This window comes from Typha angustifolia, chromosome 15 (assembly GCF_048772165.1).
Source record: "Typha angustifolia cultivar Huaian chromosome 15, ASM4877216v1, whole genome shotgun sequence".
NCBI lineage: Eukaryota > Viridiplantae > Streptophyta > Magnoliopsida > Poales > Typhaceae > Typha > Typha angustifolia.
Genome location: NC_133253.1, coordinates 18,826,033 through 18,852,865, shown reverse-complemented (window position 1 = coordinate 18,852,865; position 26,833 = coordinate 18,826,033). Strand labels below are relative to the sequence as shown.

Here is a 26,833-nt window from a genome sequence, read left to right as displayed (position 1 = left end):
GTTAAAATGCTAATATTAATTGGACCGTTTTCAAAATCCAGGAGGTTCCATTCCATGCAGTATTGATGGATATGGACCAATCCTAATGAAACGATATGGTGGCTATAGAAGACCTACGCGTGAGTGACAGGTGTGTTCGTAGTTTGGCTCAAATTATTGCAGAAACTTCTCCACTTCCTAAGTGGTTATCCTTAGACTCTGAAGTCATCAAAAATGTGTTGGCAAATTGAACACTTAACCCTAGTTCAAAACTTAAACTAGATTTGTGGCCTGGAAAAGAACGTAGACCAACCCAAGTAGTAGAAATGGCTGCATCCAATAAATTTCTTATCATTGGTAATCCATCCATATATTACAGCTCACTAGAGCATCTCTACCACTAGTGTCTTCTCCACTATGGGAACCGGGGCTCCACTGCCATTTTCGTACGTGTCCTTGGTGAATAAGTGCAATTCCAGCTTGGAGTTCATTGATTCAGGCTTCAGACTTCAGATGGCATTAAGACCCTTTTCCCGTTCTTTTTCTTTAATTCGTGTAACATACGTGCTAAAATAAAGTTTGAGACACTGTGATCTCTCATGGTTCCAGCTGTACAAAAAATGGCGTCAGTGGTTGGCATTGTTGATTGCTAGCTTCTGTACTGGAGTACATTTGAAGGCCAAGGGCATGGAGGAGGAGGGAGGGAATCTAGTGAATGCCAAATAAGTTTTAATAGGTGTTGCAGACGCCTGCAGCTAGCCCCACTGTAGCTTTAATCGTAGGGTTTTTTGAGAGCCATGCTGCCGTGCATGAAGACTCATGACTAAAAGTTAAAAGACTGGGCATACGATACTGTTCCTATAAAGTTTTTAGTTCTAAGTGGTTCTCTATATTATTCTCCAAAAAAGAGTTTTTAACCAAACTAGCCCTCTCAAAAAAATATATACATTGCATGTTTAGTATAATTTGAAATTTAGATACAAATCTAGGTGAGTTTTATTACCTCAGATTCAGCTCAGCAAAACTACTGAAGTAGGCAGCAATTTTTATAAGTCGTTGAATTGAAAAAAATATCTTATAACTAAAAGTCTTTGTTTGGTTTGATAGTTTTGCTAAGTTGGATTCAGACATAATAAAATTAATCTAAATTTGTATCTAAGTTTTTAAAATAAATTAAATGCATGAAAAAAAGAAATCGACTGCAAACTTAAAATAATCAAAAACTCTCAGAAAAAAAATATATATATCAAAGATAAAACTTAAATAATTATTTTTCAAAGATAGCTTGTTATGAATCTTGCAGTTTCTGTAGGTAATCCTCACCCAGAATTTACGATTTAGACTAATGTCATTCCAATATGACATATAAACTGCATATTAGCTTGATCTCTGCCTTTATTAGTGCTGGAAATGTCACCATTAATGTAGGAAAAGGACCGAATGTCTTTATTAACGCAAGGATGTCGCTGGAGAAACCATCAAATCTTGTGACCAGATATCTCCTTTGAATCGTAAAATATGAAAATCTTATAAGTGGTCCCTTTGTTACAGAAAAATTATTGTTAGTAGGATTCTAGCATAGGCTTATCATATTGACCATCGATCCACTTACTGTACAGAAAAAATTCTAGAGATAACAATTATTATTTTGTTATTCTCATGTTATCTAGAGTTTTCTGGGTAGTTTGTGTTTGAAGAATCTGATGTTGTTGCATATAGGATATTCTTTTTAAGATAGGATTATACCAAGGGATTAAAGTTTTCCTCTGATATGTTAAGGACTCGTAAGAGATGATCTTTTAGGAGCAACTAACGATTGAATCCTAATCTACCTACTTAAGATAACAGTTTGACTATATGTAGTCAGGATAATTTTTTTCATAGGGTACTGAGTGCTATTGATCACCGCAGATGTCATTAGATAATGCCACATTTGTAGTGTATTTGTTAAATTGGTGTAGAAATCTTCACATTGATGATGACTTCCAGCTAAATTAGGCATATAATGACCCAAAAGTCAGCTATTTGAAGATTTGCTGGTTGCCAAAGAATTTTCATTCTTTTTTTATCCACGAATCATGGACAAGATAAAAGGAACATTGGTATATAGTTTTCCTGGAAAGAGTTGGGGGCGGAAAAGGAAGAATAATTGAGGAACTACAGTTGCATCAGGAAGCTCCTTACCTTTATTGTAGAGACTAGAGTAGCATAATTTTCGTTGGACAAGTTGGTTGATCTCTTTAAGTAGGGCACTCATGTAATATCACAGATTAACAATCTCCTCTTGCAACAAGTGGCCATCGGATATGGAGAATTTTAAGCAAGTTGCATCGCCGTAGGAATGACGGCAAAGTGCATTAAGGTGACAAAACGCATGCGTTATATATTCGTAATCTTTTGTCGGATATAATGTCGGTAAGACAATATTAGATCCGAAATGACACTCTTTAAAAAACAAAAAATCTGGGCAGGGTTGGATTATAAGGCGGTTGATATTATTATTGTTAGAGGAAAGGAATCCAGAAGCTTTGAGATTAATTCGAAGCTCACATGAATAAAAGCAACTTTTTTGTAGCTCTAGTTTGATTGAAAAAAAACTCATGTAAAGTCCGTAGAAAGTCATCGTAGGATTAGAGAATGTTAGATTGTTAGTTCGACCTTCCTAATAAAATTACCCTCATAAAATGATGCTAGTATTTCTTCTACTTAAAAGCTCAATCCAAGTTATAGATTTTAATTAAGGATCTTGTGACACAAAATAAATGAAAGGCTAGATTTACGTACCTTTCGAGCTGTTGGGGCTTGATAGCAACTCAGATCCTACGAATATGTGTTTTATCCTCTCTTTTTTTTTTTTTTCTCATTCATTATAGTTATTTATCAATGGATAATTACACCTAGATATTTATTTTCTCATATATTTTGTGAGCCTCTTAATTATATAAAATGACTCTTTGTTATAATTTATTGTTAAAATAATATCACATGATAAATTTTTAAGTCGCTAGCAATCATTTTACTCTTATCTTATTTTAGGAAAAAAAAATATAAAAGTAAAGAATAAGACTGAAACGTTTTCGATGAGATATTTAATAATTTATAGAGTCAAAATGTCAGATGATCTATATCAAAAATAGTCTATAGTTGAGAGACTCGCACTTCAAGTCTCCATCAACAAAGGAAGATCCAAAACCAATTGTCCAGGGACCAACGAAAGAATACAACCAGTCATGTTCTTGACTGCTCTGGTTGAGGAGGAGTACACCAGAGATTCGCAGGGAAGTAGGATGTAGAGGAATGGACTCATCGAATGGCTAAAACCACAAAGCCATGGCAGAAAAGGGACCATTTTTACTCCCAGGGAACGAGCAATGGAAGAGTTCAAATGCTTCAAGCAAACCAGATGTGCCCACGTACGTATCATCAGCCTATTCCTCCATTCCATTTCGTACTGCGTCTCTTACTTAGACTACGGATTGGATTTTCCATGTACGTTACGTGAGAGCTGGACAATTTTATTTTTATAGTGTTCTAATTAAAAATATATCTATATATATGAAAAAATAATCATCCGAGCACTATTTACGTATTAACTTTATTCTTTCAGATATTATTTTTAGAAAAATACCCAAAGTTATGTCAGATCTTTCATAAACTTTGGTTGAAATCCAAAATCGTAACAGCATTAAATGATAGGGTGTGAAATGTAAGTTTCCCTTCGGTCTCTTTTTCCGAGGCTTCTCAGTTCTCGAATCTCGAGGCTCACCTGATTGGGCTTTTTAGTTCCAAACTTGTGATGTCTTTGTAGGCTTTGCTTTTGAGCCTATTACTCATTTAATAAGCTACTGGGCTTTGCGAAACAAATGCTATGTGGCCTTAGATCCATTTGGTACGTTGGGACCATTAGCTGGGCCTATTGGAAGCCATTTAAGCAATAAGAGGTACATGCGGACTCCCTACAAGCTGATGTGGAGCCTACGTGGGGGGCTGGTATTGGACACTACACGCGTCTTGTCGTGTGTTCTCTCTCCAACCCCCCCCCCCCCCCCACCGGGGCTCGTTTTAAGTCGTTCTTCCTACAGAAGGACGCCGCAGAGTTCATCCGTCGTTCTCGAGAGGTCTTCCATCACTTTGATCCACTTCTTGCCGCGAACTAAGGAAAGGAGAAGAGAAGAATAAACCCTAGAAATGCGCGTCGTCTTCTTCCTCGCTCTCCTTCTCCTCTTCTCCGCAGCCACAGCTCTCTACTCGCCCTCTTCTCCCGTCGTCCAGCTCAACCCCTCCAATTTCAAATCCAAGGTCTTCAGAGCTTCAGATCAACTCTCTCTCTCTCTCTACTTTTAAGGTAATCTTCGATCCGTGCCTTTTTTTTACTATTTTCTTGGTTCGTTGTACGGGATGCAGGTATTGAACTCGAATGGGATCGTTCTGGTAGAGTTCTTTGCGCCCTGGTGCGGCCACTGTCAAGCCCTGACCCCCACGTGGGAGAAGGCCGCCACCGTCTTGAAAGGCGTGGCAACTGTTGCGGCGCTCGACGCCGATGCGCATAAGGCTCTCGCGGAGGTCTGAAATGGTTGCTTTTTTATAATTATATGTGACGATCTGGTTAGATTTTGCTTTCTTTGATCTTCCTTTGGCTGACTTTTGTACGCTATGAGTTCAGTGGATAATTTGATCTGAAGGGATCTATTCATTGTGAAAGAGTGAGAAATTAAAAAAAAAAAAGTGGTTTTATGTTTACTCTCGCCCATGAATGCTTGATCGGAAATTAACAATTTAATGTATTAATTGATTGATTGTCCTGTTTTAATGACAATAACTTCTTTCTGTTGGTTTTCTCTTATAGATTCTCTTGTATATCACCTAGTAATGACCTGGTTGGCCGTGATGATTTTATCTGTAATATTTGCCTTTGTCTTTTCAGATCAATGAAAAATGATTAAAACTTAGAAGATAGAAATGAGTTATATTGTGGTAAAATTATTCTTCACTCTCTGTTGCACATAACAGCATATCCTTAATTAAGAGTAGTGTGTTCATATTTCTTGATAATCATCTAAATACTAGTAATCTAGAATTTTCTACCATCACTTTATTTTAAACCATTAGTTTTATTCTATAATTGTCCGTACATCATCTTCGATTTTTTGTGATAACTGGACGGTGCATTGTTTTTGTGTATCTGGAAATTATTTAAATGAACTATAAACATTACACTGTAGACTTTCCTTGTATTCTATCAATTTCTGAAGTAATGTGTTTATAAGGGATTAACTCTAATCTGGTGGTATTTTACGTAGGAATATGGAATTAAAAGTTTCCCTACAATAAAAGTATTCTCACCCGGCAAGCCTCCATTGGATTATCAAGGAGCAAGGGATGTAAAGCCACTTGCAGAATTTGCTTTGCAACAGGTTTGTTAGAAAGCTTCTTTCAAACTTCTACCATTATTTCATCCACCATTGCATATGCACTTTGTGAATGATACATAAGCTGTGGCCTCGATGTTTTTTCTGTACCACATTGTATACAGTATTGCAACCATAGCATATGCACTTTGTGAATGATGCATAAGCTGTGGGCTCGATGTCTTTTCTGTACTACACTGTATACAGTATTGCAAGATGTGTTTGCATTCATTTGGATTAATTGTCACTATTTAGTTGCCCAGATGTGAAGCCATGCCATTTACAAAAGAACCTCGACATTAGATGATAGTTTGTCACGGACCTGCTTTTCTAGGTTCTTTCAGTGATATACAATTACATATCTTTTCTTCTTTACTTTCTTTTACGCCTTTGATTCCTACAAGGTTACAATACTTTACGATGTCTTCATATATATTTAGAACGTTAAGTAGCATCTTCTCATCAACTAAATGCTTTGACTTACAAATAATACTTAATTATAAGCCAAGCCAATTATGTTCCATTTATTTGTCATCTAAAATGCATCATTCGTAGGGTATGGGAATTGATTTTTCCACTTTGACATGAATACAAGTTAAAAGACAGCCACATGCTTTCTCATGCGCAGGTTAAGGCACTTCTTAAGGAACGGTTGAATGGCAAGACTTCTGGAGGTTCAAGTCAGAAATCTGAAACAAGTGCTTCAATAGAGCTGAACTCCCGTAACTTTGACGAACTCGTCCTTAAAAGCAAGGACCTATGGATTGTGGAATTCTTTGCACCATGGTACGTAGCTTAAAACACATTTATCAGTTTTCATGTGAACAATCAAGATCTATGTATAAGTTTTAATTTTTGATTTCTGAAGATTATGGTTTTGTCACCTGATGATTCATTCTGTGTTCCCTCTACTTCCAAGGTCTGGAAACTCTGATCTAGGAGAATAAATCTCTGATCTAAATCTTAGGTTTAGATTTTTTTTTTTTTACTGGAAGAGCCTTTACTGCATCATATACGTGCAGAAAACGCAAGTCATCTCATGGAGGAGCAATTTGGATCTCCTATATCTCCTTTATTTTGTTGTGATGATGCTTAAAAACAATATAGGAGGATTTGTCTTAACTGGAGCATGTGTGATATGATCAGTGAGGATGTAGGTCTGGTCATATTCCAGCGAAGGTTTAGACCTTTCTATTTTGCCCTTGTCTACTTCTGTACTAAACTCTTTCGGTTGGAATTTGGTTTTGGTTTGACTAATGGACCTTTTTTCCAAGTCAAAGGAAGTCCTACACGTGTCTATATTCCGTTTGGAGTTACAATATTTTTTTGGTAACCTTTGAAAGAGTTCTATTTGACAAAGACCAAATATCTGAAAGCATTTAACTACTGAGAGAGTTAAAAATTGCTACTTGCTATACTGTCAATTGGAAACTTATCGACAAAGTTCCTTTGAAGGGAGCAACTTTATGAACTACAATTTTTCTGTTATTCCAAGGTTTGTGATTCTTTCAATATAAACAAGAAATCAACAGTGCAGCTGAGGTGTGCTGATCTTGTCCATTGTTTTTTTTATTCTGATATTTCATCATACAATTAGTTGCTTCACACGGTAGTGTATTCAGGATTACATTGCTCCACGTCAATATCTTATTCTCTCAACAGCTTAACTTTATTTCTTTAGTTTATGAGATCATATACTTCATCTGCTGCAGGTGTGGGCATTGCAAAAAATTGGCACCAGAGTGGAAAAGAGCTGCAAATAATTTGAAGGGCAAGGTGAAGCTGGGCCATGTTGATTGTGATGCTGAAAAGGTATGTTGATCTTCAGATGGATCCTTTTCCCCCTCAACTTCTGGGAATAGTTACAGGAATAGTGAGAACGAGATAACATTATTCTGGTGCATGGGAAATCTGAAGTACATGGCTCCATTTCGTCCTACATATCATGTTGATCAATGGCTTTCTGCCCTCTCCTTATAAACCTTGTTGAGATCTTTGTATTATATGCTGACTTGCAAGCTTCTCAGTCTTTGATGAGCAGGTTCAACGTGCAAGGCTTTCCTACCATTTTGGTATTTGGTATTGACAAGGACAGCCCATATCTTTACGAGGGGGCCAGAGCTGCAGCAGCAATCGAGTCATTTGCACTAGAGCAGCTGGAAACCAATGTTGCTCCACCTGAAGTGTCTGAGTTGACTGGCCCTGTATGCATTCTTTTCATCCGTCGCCTTTTCTTGTTGAAAGGGTGAATTATATATCTGACTCTATAAGATCTTTTTTTTTTGTAGGATGCAATGGAAGACAAGTGTGCTTCGGCTGCCATATGTTTCGTGGCCTTCCTCCCTGACATTTTGGATTCAAAGGCAGAGGGAAGGAATAAGTACCTTGACCTACTATTATCTGTTGCTGAGAAGTTCAAAAGGAGCCCTTATAGGCAAGTTCCAAGAAATATACTAGCTGGTCATCTATGTTAGCTAGTAATACTTATACAGTACACGTACAACCTTTTTTAGGATCACTATAATGTACAAAAGATTAGCGATCTGACTAGCTTATTTATGTTCTAATTTTTTAAAACAACAATATGCAATTTGCCATACCTAAGAGTAGCTTGATCAGCCAAAACATATCACTGTGCTTTGACGAGTGTAACTAAGATGACATGAATGAATGAATGAACTAAATGGATGTGCCTTGCAGTTATGTTTGGACGGCAGCTGGCAAGCAACCTGACCTCGAGAAGCAGGTTGGAGTAGGTGGGTATGGTTACCCAGCTCTGGTAGCGCTTAATGTCAAGAAAGGCGCATATGCGCCACTCAAAAGTGCCTTTCAGCATGACCAAATAATGTAAGTTCCTTTCTAAGGATCATGGTTGCTTTTTGTCATATGGTGATTAGATTTGCTCCTCTGGAAGTGGACTAATGAGAATTTCTATCTACCTCCAGTGAGTTTGTGAAGGAAGCAGGCCGTGGTGGTAAGGGAAATCTTCCCCTGGAGAACACCCCAACCATTGTTAAAACAGAACCATGGGATGGTAAGGACGGAGAGATCCTTGAGGAGGACGAGTTCTCACTGGAAGAGCTCATGGGCGATGACACCGGAAATAAAGACGAATTGTGATCAAGAGGCACAGCAATGGGGAAGGATTCCGATGGAGTGTGTTACTCTTGTTGATTCTTGTTAATGTCTGATTAACTCTTCAAAAAACTGAACATTTACATGCTTTAAGACAATTTTGTTTAGATTATTTTGTGGAACGTTTCAGAGAGCATTCCCTATTAAGCTAACATCTTATTACAGAGTGAAAGACAGAAGGAAATTTACTTTTCGAGCAAAATGCAAGGAAACCGTATGGATCTTTATTTACAGATTAAGGAAATTCTCAAGGAGAGCATGGATTCTGGCGTTGTATAATCGTCGTATAGAGTTACGGCTCATATGCGATTGGTTATATTCCTGATAGGGCTGTTCAAATAATCAAGCTGCTTGAACTCACCTGTCCAAATAGGTTGAGCTTTTATCTTGGCTTGATAAGTCTTACGTATCGAACAAATATAAAGACAACTTAGTTTTTAAGACTATAGTTAGGTAATTAAATGTTGATATAGTTCATGGCTATTTAAGCTTGACTAATCCATCCAGTGCTGAGCTTGCATTTAATAAATAGTGAAGAATAAGTGTTTATCAATTAACTCGATAAAGATTTAACCGATAATATTCTCAAGGTACAATAGGAATGTAAAAGTAAATAAAAATATTACTGATTCAGTAGATAATTATTTATTTTTAAAAAATATTATTCTACACATTATTTTTTATATTAATTTATTTAAATAAAATTATACATAATTATATACCTCGAGAGTAATATATATATATATATATATATGAGAATAAGTGTAATGATATCTTTCTACAATCAACTTGATGAAAGTTTAATTAAATATTATCTCTTCAATTTTTTTAATTATCTATATATCTTCTCTGATTATTTCAAAATTAATATAAATTAAATTTTAATAAGACGGAGAATTAAATTTAAATTGACGTCTATCTTTTATAAAGATAAATAATTAAATTTAAATTATCTAATATTAAATAATATTTTATATAATTAAGATTTAATTATATCTATCACAATCATATCTTAAAAAATAAAACTAAAAAAAATAACGGAAGAAGCGTATAACCGGAAAGTTACACAAATCTTTTTTTTTTTACTAATATGCCAATACTTGTAGTAGTCGTATGTGAAAGAATCGGCGCCCGAAGTCGTAATACCGCAGGAATGGCAGGATACTCCACCGGATTCAGGGGCAAGATATTGATCATCTACACATTGATTCAACGGACGGGATAATCCTAATACTCATATAATTCGTGCTCATGTTGCCTGGCGAATCACTTCAAGTTGCTTATAAAACAATCGGATCTTTCCAAAACCCTAACCCCCACTAATTCTTCTCTTCCGATCCAAAACATGGCCCCGAAGCGCCCCGCTCCCGCCCCTCCGTCCTCCTCCGAGTCCTCCTCCGACGACGAGCAAGAGTTCAAGAAGTCCACCAACCCTCCCCAAAACCTTACCAATCCCAGTAACGAGGATAACGAAGCCGGAGAAGGATCAGGTAACGAGAGCTCTACCTCCGACTCCGACGCCGATCAGACCAAGGACCAAACACCATCGCAGCCCCGATCCAAACCCCAGCAACCTTCTCCAAATCCCACCAAATCAGCTTCCTCCTCCGGCGAGGAAGACGAGGAGTTCTCTGAGGAAGAGGAGGATCCCGCGCCTGCCCAGCGTCCGGCTCGCGCTGTCGACCCCTCTATCAAACCCATCAGCTCCCGGCCCATGGATGCCTCCCCCAACTTTAGGAAGACCTTCGCCTCGTCCGAACCCCGGGCGAAGAAGCCAAAGGCTTCTTCCGAACCTCCCTCTGAGCAAAGGAGGCGGCTCTGGGGCCCGGATGATGAGATTGCGATCCTCCGTGGCATTGCAGACTACCGCTCTAAGAAGGGTGCTCTCCCGACTTCCATCCAGGACGTGGAAGCGCTTCATGGGCTCATCCGTGGATCCCTCCAGGTTGAGGTCACGACCACGCAGCTCGCCGACAAGGTCCGCCGCCTCAAGCAGAAATTCACGGCCGCCGCCACCCGAGGAAAGAATGGCGCTGGCCCCGAGTTTACAAAACCCCATGAAAAAACTGCCTTTGAGCTCTCAAAGAACCTATGGGGATCGAAGAGTACCGCCTCTGAGAATGCCGGTGCTGATAGCGATGAAGATGCCAGAGAAGAGAGTGACGATGATAATGCAAACCCAGTTGCAGCAGGGAAGCTTCATCGGATAACTAATGGTAATGTGGAGTCTGGGAAGGAGAAGCTTTCCTACCCATACTTCCACGAGGCGATTGAACAGCTGGGGAAAGATCATCCGTGCGGCACATCGTTCAAGAGGGCCTTTGAGTTGCTTGATGAGTCTAAGGCGAAAGCAATGGAGGAGAAGTTCAAAAAGCAGAGGATAGCTGATATTAGGCAGCACTTGCGCAGGATGGATCTGATGAAGGAGACAGTGAAGATGATGCTTGATGCTCTTGCAAAAGCAGAGTGATGGACATATTAGGTTTTCATGGTACCGTAATGTCTTAATTTTGATTGAATCTAACTAGTAGAATTTCATTCTCTATGGTAAATTTGCTGTGTAGATGTCAATGCGCCTCTTTTTGATATATATTAGTGTGGTTTATCATGCATGAATGATAATAGGTTTCTTCATTAGTTCTTTACTTATTGTAAACAAACAAATGTTTTACCTTCTGGCTTAGAAGATCTGGAAGAAATCTTTGTTGGTCTAGATAGCAATTATTATGATTATGTGGTTAGGGTCGATGTTATTATTCATAATTTTCAAATGATCCAGTTAATGTCGATGGGCATCTATCATTGTCTTCAGCTCTGAGCTGCACAATGTTTTCCATATGCCTCACTCTTAGATGGTCTAGGCATGTCCAATATGGATTATTTAGCCAGCAATTTCATTCATTTAGTAGTTGTCTGAATCAAAACTGCCAGGGGAAGAAGTAGTAAGAAAGGAGATGATAGCACTTCCTTTTACTGTGAAACAGTGGCTCCAATTCTAAGAAGGATATGACAGTGAATTACTAATTAGATCATAAATCTGGTCTGTAACTTTTCTTTTTGTATCCTATTGGTTCTCTGTGCTCTTTGTTGATTATTCAAGTTAATGCTGCAGGTTTGTGCTATAGGTGGTTGATAGTTCTCCGTATTAATAGGAATGCAGTCATAGAATGTTCTTTGTATTTGGTGGACGAGTAAAATCTATAACTTCTAACTCCCATCTTTTCTGAACCTTCGAACTTGCTTTTCTTGTTGGTTGCCCTTGTTTGTTTGTATTGCATGTGCGAGGGTTTCGATTGCTTGTCAGGTAGGTTATTTATTTTCTAGATACTGCTTTGGGAGTAATTTCTAGTTTCAATATGGTAATTTCCCTCAAGGATACTCTTATAAATAAAGGATACCCTTGAGATGGCTTTAGCTAGAAATTTGACGTGTGCTCAGATTCTACATACTGGTTACTCTGTTCACTTGTGTAGCTAGTGACAGTAAGGTCTTTACTGGAAGTCTTCTGGCTCCAGTTGAATTAAATGACTACCCATAGACTCTTGCAACCTTGATAAAGCTTCTGTAAAGAAAACTAACAGGGCAACAGATCTGTTTGCATCATGTAATTGAAATAGCAGTTTGATACAAATTCAGCTACTGCATGACATGGGAAGCAGCCCAGCCAAGGTTGTATAGCAAGCACCCTATCAGATGAAGACTGTGCATTAAGAGCAAATGCTAATCTCAACTTGTGAAGCCTCTCAGCTTGATTGTTTACTGTTGAAAGGTTTGACTATATTGCAAGTTTGAGTTGAGCCACTTATTGTACCTTATTCAATATCTGAGTCTTACATGGTCCTGAATATAGAATTCATACGAGAGTCCTGCAGAATTATTTATGTCATTGTGAATACTGGCTAGTTTTTTTTTGCCTTCTTGTAACTAGTCATTCTAGGGTTTGTTGCATTGTTGGCACATAGTGAGAAGAAAGATACATAAAGTTTTTATCTATGACGGATAATTGGCTACCCAGGAGGATAACTGCATAATTATGTTATACTTTCAGAATGGAGTACTTTATTAAGGCATCAAATTTAAGAGTAACAAATTTGATGGTATGATTATAGTCATAGTTATGAAAATTGGACAGGTTAATTGGACTGGTGAATCGACTACTTGATTTTATTATTATTTTTTCTTTATAGAAAAAAGGGTTAGATCCAGTTATACAAAGGATAATAGAGTGTCCAAAGAGGAGGAAGGGGGTGTTTCAAGTAAATCAGGGAGGATTACAAATGGCATAGAGCAGAAAAAGGCAGCAAAGGGAAGGGAAGGGGGCTGTCAGTAGGAAAGTAAGATTCTCACTTCTGAGAAGCTGGTGGTAGTCAACGTAGAGAATTTAAAGATGCTCTTGTTTGGCTCTCTCCATGTTTTCCACCAAATTACAACAAAGAGCACATCAATGCCCCTCTCCCCTAGGAAGGATGTGCGTGCCCACAGGAATATCTTCACTTTAGTGGGTACTGTGAGTTTTCATATTCTATTCGTGCTTGATTAACCTGACTTCGGAAAGATTGATGAGGTTATAGTGAGATTTGACTATCTATCTTTGATTCTTTATTAGGAATTAATCTCCATATAATCCGATTTCCGGTAGCTGTCAGTTATCCATCCATGACTAGAGTGTGAATATCATGAAAATCTTTTTGAGCGATGCTCTGTCTGAAAATTGAAGGTGGATCTACCAAGGAGGATCTTCGGGTTAAGGAGGCTATTTTTTTTCATCCATTTCTTCTGGTGAAAGCTGGGTAGGCTGTGGGGAGGCAAATAGAAGAACTTGGTGAGGTCGTCTTCATCCCGGTTCCTAATTGGATTCTCTATAATTCTCTCTTGAGAGAGAAACAATTCTGCTTCTCATCGGTGTGGTCTCGGTCTCGGTCTCGGCTGATTGATCCATACATAATATTCATGAGGAGAATAGGTGCAAAATGAGATGTTTGTAGCCTCATCTATCTGTCCCAGAATCAATCCATTCTCCATTGCCCACTAAATAATTGATTCCAATGAGGAAAGTGAAATTTGTTTTCAGAACTCCTTCCCATACGAATGAGCATGCAAAGGAGGCATTGTCCTCTGAGAGGAATTTTCCAACAATGATATGGTATGAGAATCAAGTCTTTCCAAAAAAAAGTCCTGACATCACCTAATAATTTCGACTGGCACTTTGCTTTGCTAAGAGAGCAACTTTCTGAAGTCGGAGGTTGATGATGCCAAGACCACCTTGATCTCTACATTTTGCAAGCAAACTCTCGTTCAACTTGCCAGGCAGCGAAATGCATTGATTCTATGCCTTCCCACCCAAACAAAAGCTTTACTGACAGAATCATTCCTGTAAAGGATATTAGCCAACATCCAAAACAGCAAAAAGGAAAGTAGTAGGTAAGACAAATTACTGCATTTTTGTAATCGGACCGAAAATATAATTGATCTCAGTTTCAAGAATCTACTTTTAAAAAATAAATAAATAATCTAGTTGTCTTTAATATCTAATTATTTTATTACTTACCCTGAAAAATAATTTAGTTTAAAGTATTATATTTAAAAAGTAAAAGTTTAATTAGAATATAATTTTGTATAAGTCATATGATTCGAGTTGATGTACTTAGACCGAAATATTAGTAAAAAAATGCTAAATAATAGAAGAAATACAATTGTCTTGGTTTTAAAGATATTTTTTGTAGTTTTTAAAATTATTTGGAACTATAAATATACTATTTAAATATTTAAAAATATTTCTCAATAAACCAGCAGTCTTCTGACCCTGAACCAATAACTCAATAATATTTGTATGAAGTCCAAACTGCCGCATATGCACTCGCCCTTCCAAGCTTCCTACGCTCCATACGTGGTCCGTTCCTACCCATACACCCCCTCTCTCTCTCTCTCTCTCTCTCTCTCTCTCTCTCTCTCTGTGTGTGTGACTGGCTTATAACGCACAGCGTCCTTCTCTTCTCTCCCGCGTCCACATACACCGGAAGAGGAGAGGAGCGGCGTTTCCCGACCGGGAAAAAGATGGGGGACTCGTTGGCGGGCGCCCTCGTCCCCTCCGTAGTGAAGACGGAGACGATGCCCGCCGTCTCATTCTCCGGGATGACGGAGGCGGCCGTGGCAGCGGCGGCGGCATCGGCGTCGGCGTCGGCGCCGGAGATGGAGCCGGATAAGGACTTGCTCTGCCCGATATGCATGGGGATGATAAAAGACGCGTTTTTGACGGCTTGCGGTCATAGCTTCTGCTACATGTGCATCGTCACCCACCTCGGCAACAAGAGCGACTGCCCTTGTTGCGCCCACTACCTCACGAAGACACAAATCTTCCCCAATTTCCTCCTCGATAAGGTTCTCATATCAATTCTTAAACGAATTTCTCCTTCCGTTTGTTCGTATTAGTTAATCTTCTTGTTTATTCACGAGTCCAAACTGTCGACTTTATGTAGATTCTGAAGAAGGCGTCAGCCCATCAAATTGCAAAGACCGCGTCGCCGGTTGAGCAGCTTCGCCTGACGCTGCAACAGGTCAGTAGTTACTTGGTTGGGGCATACATTTTTGTGGAGAAAGCTAAGCCTTGTATATATATAATTACTTTAGAATTTTATTATATTCGAAGCCATCTTAGAATTAGCTGTCATCTTCTGCGCACTTAGATGTTTCTATTCTTGTAGACAGGGATGTGAAATGTCAGCTAAAGAGCTAGATAGCCTATTGACACTTCTCATTGAGAAAAAACGGAAAATGGAACGACAAGAAGCTGAGGCAAATATGCAAATAATGCTGGACTTCTTAAACTGCCTTAGAAAGCAGAAGCTGGAAGAGTTGAACGAGGTTTGCGTTTATAAAATTTAATTCTCTGCTTCTCTTGAAGACCTTTTGTCCTCGCATTTAAATTGGGTACATTTAAATTGTACTTAGTATGCTGTTGTAACCATTTGAAGGCATCTTCTTATTGTTGTGAATCTTTTTTTGAATCCTCAGCTCATTGTCAGTGAGAGCTGCTGATACTCTACAAACTGAGACTACTTAATCATAACCAGGATAGGGATTCATGTGCCTTTTGGTTTCTGCAGGTCCAAACTGATCTACAGTTTATCAAAGAAGATATAAGTGTTATAGAGAGACATAGAATGGAATTACATCGAACAAAAGAAAGATATTCCATGAAACTGCGCATGCATTTTGATGATCCTTTTATGACAAAGTTGTGGCCTTCCACAGCTGACAAGCAGAGAAGTCTATCCATTGCCCGTACCTCTCTTGCTGGGATGTGTTCTGGAAGTTTACAGTGTAATAAGGCCGACGTGAAGGCTCAGATAAGCTATCAAGGACACCAAAAAAGAGATTCCTTTAGCGGCTCAGAACAAACAAATACTCTTATTCAATCAGGAGCTATTATGGCTAGGAAGAGACGAGTCCATGCACAGGTTTGTGTTCATCATGGCATTGTTCATATACTGGAAACCGGTAGCTAGTAAAATAGTTTAATTGGTTGATAATCTGCAGTGAATCCTTTGAGTTGAAGTGCTAGTACTTTGTGTTAAATGTTTTGTGTTCTAATTCTTGTAATTTCTCCAATAATCAGTGTAAGGTTAAGTACATCTTGCCCTCCCCAGACCCTTTTGATGGGAGGGTTGGAACTTTCTGGGACAGAATATTTATAGTATAATCTTCTTACCATATATTTTCACCTGATACCATCTTAAAGAATAACTTATTATTCAAATTTGTCCTGGTTTTGCACATCTGTTTGACCTGAATATGTGTGTACTTACTTTTTTGCATCTTTTATTGAACTTTGCAGTTTAGTGAGCTCCAAGAATACTATTTGCAAAAACGACGACTTGGACCAAACCAGAATAGACAAGAAGAAAGAGAAGTGAATACCATAAGTAGAGAAGGCTATCATGCAGGACTTGAGGATTTTCAGTCTGTACTGACAACATTTACTCGATACAGGTTCTGCAATTAACAGGAAGTGTTAGCCATTGTTTTATGCTTGAAATTAGTTAGCAAAAATATTCATTGTAACCGTGTTTTTTTTTTGGTGCCACAAAGTTTCCAAGTTCTCAAGTTGTTCTATTTCTTATGCTATTCGTTTTTTTTGCCTTGCTGCACTTTTTACAGTCGGTTGCGTGTCGTAGCAGAACTTAGACATGGAGATCTCTTTCACTCTGCAAATATTGTATCTAGGTAAGAAACTGAAATTAAGTGCATTCTTTACAACTTATACAGTTTCTTATTTGCCAATCCTCCTAGACGTTGGTGTCCCATTACATCATGAGTTGTGTGACTTGCATTCTTCTAACTTATGGCATATCTGGAGTTTGTTATCTCTTAAAGTCATTTCCTTCTCTGGTAATTATTAGCCCCTCGTATTCGTGGAGAAGCTTTACTTAATCTTAAACAGGCTTTCATAATTTGTCTCACACCATTTTAGAAGACAATGGACTTGCAAATTTTTGTGTGAGCCTAAATTGCAATTTCTAAGGTCGATTTATTTCTTTGCCAATTGGGGCTCATAGCTTTCATGTCAAGCCCCTCTTGCACCTTTTCTCTTACCAGGAATTTGGCACCTACTTTGGGCATTTGAGGTTAGCATGACAATCAGTTTGGTGGCTCTGGGCAATCAACTATGGGTTGTGCTCTACCTGACTCCATATTGTTGGGAGCAAGGATTATCATGCCGATGAGGTGTCAGCACATGGCACAGGAGGTGATTCACCGTGCCACAAGCATGACAATCATTGGTTGGGAGAAGCTTGATTGATTTCTTGTGAGTTAGATTTCTCAAGGATATTAAGATATTAATGATTCGGAAAGTTAAACTGTCCAACTTCCAGAATTGCTGTTATGGAGATATTATCAAGCATATTTCAGCAACTTCTTTTTGTGCGAAGTTTACGTACCATAAGAATGTTTTTCTATATGAAGGAAGAAGAATGTGCATATAATAAATTGCTGGGATAGTTACATGTTTGTGTACCTTTAGATCTCAGTTTTGATTTTTGCGCTCATTTCCATTAACTGCTTCTTGTGGCAGCCTTATCTCTTATTATTTTGATTTTATGTTTCTTGTTCATGCTTAAGAGTGAAATCCCTGAGGAAACTTATAATAGTATTTGACATACAGCATAGAGTTTGATCGTGATGATGAGCTGTTTGCCACTGCTGGCGTTTCCAAGCGCATTAAAGTCTTTGAATTATCCACAGTAAGCTTTTTGAGGAATATATGCTTATCTTATATGATTCTTTTCAGAGGCCAAAGATATTTAATCTTTTATTATTGTGCATGTATTGCTTTTTAGGTTGTAAATGAACCATCAGATATACACTGTCCTGTTGTAGAGATGTCCACACGATCCAAACTTAGTTGCCTAAGTTGGAACAAGTACTCAAAAAATATTATTGCAAGCAGTGACTATGAAGGGATAGTAACTGTTTGGGATGTGAACACTCGTCAGGTATTTACATCTTTTCCAGAATTCTTTCTATATTATACTATATCCACATTCATTATTCATTGCTTGCTGCCATGTGGACTCCTTACGAGCTCTATATTTCAGAGTGTCATGGAATATGAAGAGCATGAGAAAAGAGCATGGAGTGTCGATTTTTCACGTATAGAACCATATATGCTAGTATCTGGTAGTGATGATTGCAAGGTAACTCAATATTACTTTGTTAATGCTAGCTACATGTCACCACTCTTAGAGGAGATTAACTTGATCAGTGAATATTGAGAGAGCCACCTTGTGTTTCATTCTCCTTCATATAGGTCAAAGTATGGTCCACAAAGCAAGAAGCCAGCGTAATTAACATTGACATGAAAGCAAATATCTGTTGTGTCAAATATAATCCTGGATCAAGCATTTTTGTTGCGGTATGTAGCTATATATTATCTTTTTCTACTGCCTATTCATGTACTTGTATGAACTGATGCAGATACTACAATTTTGCAGGCCGGCTCTGCTGATCATCACATTCACTATTTTGATTTGAGAAACACAAGTGCTCCGCTCCATGTCTTTAGAGGCCACAGAAAAGCAGTTTCATATGTTAAATTTTTATCTAATAATGAGCTTGCATCTGCATCAACGGACAGTACTTTGAGGTTATGGGATGTGAAGGAGAATTGCCCGGTATGTGTTGTGAAGTTATCCTTCACCTTTCGGTAACTAACCTACATTTCTTTCTCTGCTTTTGCAGTTGGTGTTTTTATTTTGTCGCATGAAGCAATTAATTTTAGCCTACTGTACCTCTTGCAAGAAAGCCTTTTGATTGTCTTTAGTCAGTATAAGTAAATCTCATATATGTTCAGGTGCGTACATTCAAAGGCCACACGAATGAGAAGAATTTTGTTGGCCTGACAGTTAACAGTGAATATATCGCTTGTGGAAGTGAAACAAATGAAGTTTTTGTTTACCATAAGGTTAGTGAAACAAATGAAGTTTTTTGCCGGCAGTTGATGCGATCCATGATTGCATTTGTATCTTTCTGGCTCACTAGGTTTTCCTGTGCCTCATTTCAAAAAATTTGGGTATTTGCAGGCTATCTCTAAGCCTGCGACATGGCATAGATTTGGATCTTCTGATCTGAGTGACACAGATGATGATGCTGGATCATACTTCATTAGTGCTGTTTGCTGGAAAAGTGACAGCCCTACGATGTTAACTGCAAACAGTCAGGGGACCATCAAGGTTCTTGTGCTTGCTCCTTGATTGCTGATGAGAGCTTGCGAGCTGAAAGCTTAGCTGAACAGTCAGTAGCTCCTTTTTTTCTCCAATTCACTTGTACATTAGGTTATTCGATAAATTTTGGTCCCAACTCTAATCTATCACTAATTTCTTTCCCATAGTTGGAGAGGTTTCTATCAGCCATCAAAACTAGAAAAGTTTTGGGAAGAATCAGGTCCCTTGAGGTGTAATTTAAGAAGAAATGTGTACCGAAATGTATCTCGTTTTGAATATAGATGTGTGCTATTTGTGACAATTGTCACTATGCAACATAACTGGAGATGTTTTTAATGAAATTTTATTTCGTTCCTCTTTAAATTTGCTAAAGAAGGATGAAAATTATAAGCAACTAATTGTATCAGTCTGATGAAGAATGCTTTCATTTTGCTGTGTCACAACCTTGCAATTTGCAATTTGAGAGTTAAACAAGAATCTCCCATAGTTTACCTGATCTGTATACTATCTGCCTTATGCTTTTAATCTGCTGTACGACGGATGCCATTACTACTTAGATGTTGATTCTCATTCTGGCATAAAGATCATATTTGATCTCAAACGCTAATACAGACGAAGCATGCAGTGCAGCGAGTAGTTGAACCACGGCAAGGCATCGAGGGATGCACAACAAAGAAGCATTAATATGAAACATGTGACAACATAAAAGACAAACACCTTTTACATCATCCTCTATCACATGACTGCAGATCAACAAATCAATTGTGAAATTCATAAATATCTGCCAATTAGTCATTACAAATTTACTTGCAAAGCAACAAATAATTACATCACCATAAAGGCATAAAGCACCAAGGAATTAGCAACAGAGATGCATTGATATGAAAGATGAGATAACATAAAGACAATCACCTTCGACATCATCTGCCATCAGATGACTATAAATCAGCAAATCAATGGTGAAATCCATAAGTATCTGCCCATTAATTATTACAAATGTACTTGTTTACCCTTTTTTGCTTACGAACAATATCCCAACCCGTCACCCTTTCAGCTCACACCTAAGACTGATCTTCCCCGGCTTCTACGGCGGCGGCGCCGCCGCCTCTCAGATCTGAGCATACCCATACCTCTCCCTCGGGTTATTGCTGGAGCCACCTCATCATCAACATCTGATGAATAAGCAGCAGTAGCATCAACACCATCGCCGTGGATGGTAGCATAACCGTCATCATCTTCCCTGCCTTCAGATGCCCCATTATCCCTGTGAAGCCTCATGAAGCGTGCACCTTCTCGCAAGAAGAAGTACAGGATGCTCCTGCTGATGCCCCGATTCCCTCCTTCATAGTCCCCATCACCTACCTCATCATCAGACTCGACATCGCTGTTGCTCATTTCTATCACATAATCACCAAACACCACTGCCCTCGGCATTGATGACCTGATCGTGCTGATCACATCTTGCCGCTCTCTTTCATGCTCTAGGGTTCTCCACTTCTGTTCAAGCACAGGGTCCACCTCACGAGGTTTTGCAGAAGGATGCTCTAATTTCACGTGCTTGCGGAGTTCTCTATATGTCCCTGTGAATGAGCAGCCATCCTGCATGCAGCTTCTCTTTTTACTGTTGAGATATTCTCTAGCAGGTTCAACAACAGTCCATCCCTTAACCTGCCCACGGCACAGAGGGCATGCAAGTTCCATTACCTCTGACTTATCGATCACAGGCCAGGAAGGTGAATCATGGTGGAGTGATTTCACTTTGGTGTATGCATTCTTAAACTGATCGAGGCAGTTAGAGTGGCGATCGCTGGTCCCACACATATAAGGACGGCAACCCTTGTCATGTGATGAGCAAAGGAGAAGGACAGCGTTGTGAGGGTACTCCATACACACAGAGCAGGTGGCATCTTCCCAGTCCCGTTTCTCCACGGATAATGGTGTTTCCTTTGCATTGACTACTTTCTCAGTTTTCCAGCAGTAGGAAGGAATTGGATATGGAGTCAACCTGAGTTGACGAGTCGAAAGTCTCCGGGCCCTGCCACTTCTCGCCATTTAAATAGAAAACCTGAAAAGTAACTATAACCAATTTAATGTTCCAAAATTGACAAATAATAAAACAATTTTCAGGGAACAGTTTAATGTTTTCCTGAAATAACAAACTCAGGTTGAGCCCAATGTTGACTTATTTGACAGGCATTAAATTAATAACCAACAGTTCCATCTAACTTTACATGTTTGAAAACAATTGTGTACTCAAATTGATCAAATGATCAACAGGTACAATGTTTTCAAACAACTTCGGATTTTGTCTTGTGTTTAGGCATTTTAGATGCTCCAGAACTTTGGATTCTCAATTTGTATGCTCTATCATGTCCTTTACCCCCAGTGCAACAAACATTGTTATCCCCAAGAAACACCAAAGCTTATTGAGTCAAAAGTCTCCTCCAATTACCTAGGCCCCCTATCAAGAACTTCTGACAGAATGACTTACTCTCATCTGTTGCTTTTCTTCCAGAATATTTGTGACCATAAAAGCTAACCGGAGACACAAAAACCTCCTTCCTGACTCACTTCTATAGAAATGAAATTTATCCTTCGCAGCCAATCAATTTCAAGACCAGCTAGACAGAAGAATCTTTAGCAGGTATACTTTCAAAAAATAAGATTATCACTGCCCAACAATTTTGACTGCTCGACAGAATTCAGAAAACACTCTTATCTTCTTTCTTATGATCTTGCAAAATCATAGTGTTCTTTCCAATATGTAGACCACTTCACACCTTTCTGTTCTCAACCTTTTAAGGCATCATGTATCCAAAATAAATCATCATTCTTTTTATGCCTCCCACCTAATTCTTAACTTTCCACCTTGTGTTTCAATAATTTAATGATTCTGATCCTCATCCATACCAGATAATGAGATAAATTGCATTGATGGTTATGTCATCTCTACAATGTCATTCTCTGTTATTATTTCCAAGAATAGAGTACAAATAGATGATAAGCCATTCCTAGGAAAAATGCCAGAGCCTTTTCTTCTTAATGATTAAGGTTTTATAGCTAAAGTTTCATAATATTTCCGCCAGTGAAGCAAAATATAATGTCCAGCATCCAAATAGAAAATAGTTAAGTAAAAGGCTCTTAACAAACTAAAGGAGATACAGAAAAAATTGTTAACAACAGCTTTTCACAAGCTAAACAAGATATTATCAGTGAGAAAAGGAGAGGAATAGTAAATATCCTGTATATGCTTTTGAAACAAGCTGTATTTCTTTATAATATAGCAAGAGTTGACTGAGTATGATAAAAGATTTAGTTGGAGGACAAAATGCGGTAACAGTAAGAAAATTCTATTTGTTGAACCTGTAACTTATAAACAAGCAAATCCAACACATTGAACCATAAGTTCTATTTCACTGATGTAGAATAAGTAAAGAACAGAGAACTTATAACAAAGAATAGAAAAGATAAAGAGTTCACGAATTTACGGTGCCACTACGTGGCTGCAATTGGCACATTAGTCATGAGCCATAGGCACAATTACAGGCTGAAAGTAGCATGTCATAGCTTGTGGATCATACCCCAGAGCCTCAACATATGATGCACTAGATTTTAAAAAGACTAATATATGCTGATCTGCAAAAGAGTAATTTTATTTCCATAAAGCCCAACCACACAAATGACCATGTGAATACCACACCAATATCTCTGGAGTATATTCACAAATCTGCCTAACCAGGACAGAGTATAAATATTTTATATTATGTCCTGGAAAACTCTATCCCGTACAGCCATACAGGTGAAAGAAAAAGGAACAGAATCTATAAAGCTTTTCTCCACATAATTGGCGTCAATTAGCACGAAATCTTTTCCTAAAAAGGAAATCTAGATTCACCAGATGGGTAGGCTTAGACCTTTCAAGCACTACATATGTCTCGCTTTCCAGACTAGGCACCAAAGATAAGGATTACTTCCAGGCTTCCAGCACCTCACTCAATATTTACCTTCATCGACTGTGCTCAAGGACTTAATCCAGCTACACCTTCACATCTATCAGAGGGAATAGTAACTCCACCTTAGATGCTACCTCTAATTAATGATGAAGTACTAGAAGTATAGGAAATCAATCAAATAAAAAATAATGTTGCCTAGAGCCAAAAATGGCACAGGATCATATACCAACATGCTATAAAGGTGCCATAGCTGGACCATCTCGTAAAAGGATAAAAGTAAACAAATAACCATGTTACTACACTTAAACTCCAGCTTCAAAACCAATTAAGTATTACAATGGCCAACAGAAACTTAATACTTGTATGGATTTGGACTAATATATTGACTGATATTTGACTCCAAACATGTATATTGAATCAGCATTTGCTTTTGCATAACTACCAGAGGACTCCAAATTCATCATCATCTAAAGAATCAAGGACTTACATGCTGCATTATAGCAGTCCGTATTATAGATGCACCAAGGATCATTGGAAATATCTAGACCTTTAAGTCACTGTCGCCTCAACCTCAATATCTACGAGTGTAGATTTTGAAAACAACCAATTCAACAGTCAGGTATGGAGCATCCTTGCACAGCCACCAACAATATCAAAACAGAAGGTGTTATTTCATGATATCTCGCAAACAATTCTAGGCTTGCACCAAGAGGAAGAGATAAAGTGAACAAGGATGTCTGCAGACAAAACCAAAAAAAGAAAAAGAAAAAAAAGAGGAGGGTCGGGAAGGGAGGGGGGGGCGGGGGGGGGGGGGGGGGGGGGGGAGAGAGAGAGAGAGAGAGAGAGAGAGATCAAACCTAGGGCTCCTTCTAAATCTACCACTTCGTATAATCAGTCCCCTCCATTCTCTTCTTCATTTCTCCCAAATAGTTTTCCCACTCAGAAATTCCATTTTCCTCGAAGACAAACCGAACAAATCAATTTAGCTGACCATCTAAATGGTCCATCTCCAAAAAATCGCATCAAAAATTTTTTTTTAAAAAAAAATCAAACAACCAAAAACAGCACCTCAAATTTGCCGAATTAGCCAATTGTGGAGTTACCTGACTGCGAGGATATATGATATTCTCGATCTATCTCAACATCCAGCAAGCAAGCAAACCAACAACCAAAAGGAAAGCAAGAAGTAAATAGAAAAAGGATCCCCTTTGCTTCCGAAGACAGTTAAAGGAACGGAACATAGAAACCCAAAGCAAGCAAAAGGGAGTAAATAACCAACTAGCACATGAACATGTGATCAACCGAAAACCCAGATGGGATCTCTCTCAACCGCACAACATTCAAATTTTTAAAAGGAAAAAAAAATAGGAGCACCAAATAGAAAATTAACTTAAGGAAGGGAGACCCACATGCCCTTATGACCACAGCATCTTACAGCTACTACTCAGATCTTCGGAGTCCTAAAGAAGAGGGGCTAAAGAGAAAGAGGAAAAGTAAAAAAGACAGGATTTTTAACTCAACTTGGTGGTCCTAATTTTTCCCCAACCTTCCACGAAACATCCGTGATTCCACGATAGTAAAACGAAAAATGGATCGGATTGAGAAGGGAGGAGAGTACCTTTATCAGAAGGGCGCCGGGCGCCTAGGGTTTCGCGACGGATCGACCGGTGATCGCTCGCTCGCTCTTGTGTCGGATGCGAGAGAGAGAGAGAGAGAGAGAGAGAGAGAGAGAGAGAAGGTCGAGAGAAGGTCTTAGAAATGGGGCCGAGTCGTGGCCACGTTTAAAGGGAGTGTTCGCAAATTTCTAACTACTGGCCTGAGCGAATCGAGAGAGAGAGGAAGAAGCGGAGGAGGAAAGGAAGAGCTTCCCTGTTACGCTATTGTGACGACATGGAATTTGTTCCTTTTCTTCTTTTTCTATTTTGCATTTCACCATTATATATTTTGGAAACTGATAACTAACTAAGTAGTCATCGTTAAAAAAAACTAAGCAAAATTTTATTGCCGGTAACATTTGAAATCTTCATATGGTAAAAAAATAAATAATAATAATCATTACATCTATATTCTAAAATATAAATTAAAAAAAATATTTTTCTATACCTTATTTTGAGAATAATAACTATAAATATTTATTTCATAATTGACTATATTCCTTAGATTGTTTGAGGCATAATACATGATATATATATATATTAACTTTGCTTATTGAAATATATAAGAAATCCTTAAGAAAAATTATTTAATAGTTTTATGATTTGATTTAACATATCGGTTAATAGTTTCGAAGTAATAATTCTGTAAAGCACAAGATATAAAGTTTAACTTAAGTAATTTAGTGTGCCGGCTAAAATTTGATAGAATTTAGTGTCTTTATATTCATAGAGAATTAATTATTTGTCTTACTTATAACTAATTTTCGAGTTCTAAAAAGATTAAATAATTATCAATTGTAACTATACTTTTATCGACGGGAGAACTGAGAAGACTGCTTCAAATTTAATATTTTTTTTAAATATATTGTTATGTGCTTTTGTCTAATAAAAAGTATGAACAATATTTATTTTCTCCCCCACATATTTATATAATACGTGGAATAATTATAAATTATATCTAATAACTATATGTCGTGTAAACTATATTTCTATAAGAATAATTACGAGCTACAAAGATTAATAAATACAAAATAATAAAAGGTCATAGCTGCTTATAACAAAAATAATAACTACAAATTATAAAAGTATATTTATAAATTATAAGGCTAATAACTATAAACTATAAGAGAAATTAATGCATTACGTAGTTACTATATTTTCTTTTTTAGCAGGTAATATAGAGTATTTGTATTACGAGTCAATTATTCGAGGAAGGGGAAGAATATAATTTTATATATTATAAAATATCCGCATATCTATTTATATGAGTCGACGACGGCGGTAAAAAGAAATATTAAAAAAATCGCATGCAAAGAAAAACGAAAAATAAAATATAAAAAGCGATTTGCACAAAAAACCTAAAGGCAACATTGTGAATTAATTTTTATTTTACTTGGCAAATACCTAAAACTTTTTAACAATCCCTTGCTAATAAAAACTGGACGATACTACGAAGTGAGAAACTATTTTGGTACAAAGAAAGAGACTTCTAGTGAAAAGAAAAATTTAAAGACATTGCTTATGAGCAAATGATCGCAAGTCTTATATCACAATTGACCACCAGTTTGGTGGATATTGGGTAGTAATCACGTGGTGAGATATCGTATCAATAGAGTCCGATTCAATCGAAGTGGTCCAAGTATTAAATTGGACTACAATAATCGTGTCCATTTAAGATAAGTATACATACATTTATTATTGAATCGTGTAAAGTTGAATTTATCAATGCATTTAGATATGATTACGAAGGGATTTATCCACGAGTTTAGTCAGTAAACTATGTAACGTTTTTTTAAAGGAAAAGACTCTGTATTGGTGAATAACTTCATTAATTTTAATAAGTATAAATTATGCTTGGCCTTTTTAAACTTAACCTCTCGACTCTTTTACTCTGGTCCGTCACCTTTTTTTATTATAAAACTATTGACCAACTTTTCCGCTTATCCATTCATAAGGTTATATATATAAGATGAAAGTAACTC

General features: G+C 37.7%; 4 protein-coding genes across 10 annotated transcripts; 3 read left to right on the top strand and 1 right to left on the bottom strand.

Annotated features, from left to right (window-relative positions):
• Nucleotides 1-4,046: 4,046 nt before the first annotated feature.
• Nucleotides 4,047-8,634, top strand: LOC140779852 (protein disulfide isomerase-like 2-3). The gene is made up of 9 exons (XM_073125148.1): nt 4,047-4,278; nt 4,384-4,542; nt 5,280-5,393; nt 6,016-6,173; nt 7,100-7,199; nt 7,415-7,591; nt 7,676-7,821; nt 8,088-8,234; nt 8,333-8,634. Exons 1-9 carry the CDS (start codon nt 4,168-4,170, stop codon nt 8,505-8,507), a joined length of 1,287 nt encoding a protein of 428 aa, XP_072981249.1. The 5' UTR covers nt 4,047-4,167; the 3' UTR covers nt 8,508-8,634.
• A 1,121-nt stretch (nt 8,635-9,755) lies between these two features.
• On the top strand, nt 9,756-11,134 carry LOC140779818 (STOREKEEPER protein-like). Its single transcript, XM_073125102.1, has one exon. The coding sequence runs from the start codon at nt 9,868-9,870 to the stop codon at nt 10,990-10,992; it is 1,125 nt and encodes a 374-aa protein (XP_072981203.1). The 5' UTR covers nt 9,756-9,867; the 3' UTR covers nt 10,993-11,134.
• Nucleotides 11,135-14,423: 3,289 nt separating this feature from the next.
• On the top strand, nt 14,424-19,606 carry LOC140778415 (E3 ubiquitin-protein ligase COP1-like). 2 transcript variants are annotated; one of them, XM_073123115.1, is made up of 14 exons: nt 14,424-14,900; nt 14,999-15,076; nt 15,228-15,383; nt 15,626-15,979; nt 16,357-16,511; nt 16,680-16,745; nt 17,686-17,764; nt 17,861-18,016; nt 18,119-18,217; nt 18,331-18,435; nt 18,515-18,694; nt 18,874-18,984; nt 19,103-19,313; nt 19,411-19,606. In XM_073123115.1, exons 1-13 carry the CDS (start codon nt 14,577-14,579, stop codon nt 19,271-19,273), a joined length of 2,034 nt encoding a protein of 677 aa, XP_072979216.1. In that variant the 5' UTR covers nt 14,424-14,576; the 3' UTR covers nt 19,274-19,313; nt 19,411-19,606. The 2 variants fall into 2 exon arrangements, with proteins under 2 accessions (XP_072979216.1, XP_072979215.1); XM_073123114.1 differs by having other exon boundaries at nt 14,425-14,900; nt 19,103-19,606.
• A 381-nt stretch (nt 19,607-19,987) lies between these two features.
• Nucleotides 19,988-25,091, bottom strand: LOC140778663 (uncharacterized). Of its 6 annotated transcripts, none has more exons than XM_073123480.1 (3): nt 24,815-25,091; nt 24,054-24,152; nt 19,988-21,308 (listed from the first exon to the last, which is right to left on the bottom strand). In XM_073123480.1, exon 3 carries the CDS (start codon nt 21,293-21,295, stop codon nt 20,294-20,296), a length of 1,002 nt encoding a protein of 333 aa, XP_072979581.1. In that variant the 5' UTR covers nt 21,296-21,308; nt 24,054-24,152; nt 24,815-25,091; the 3' UTR covers nt 19,988-20,293. The 6 variants fall into 6 exon arrangements, with proteins under 6 accessions (XP_072979581.1, XP_072979584.1, XP_072979585.1 ...); XM_073123483.1 differs by lacking the exon at nt 24,054-24,152 and adding an exon at nt 23,684-23,827; XM_073123484.1 differs by lacking the exon at nt 24,054-24,152 and having other exon boundaries at nt 19,988-21,319.
• Nucleotides 25,092-26,833: the final 1,742 nt, after the last annotated feature.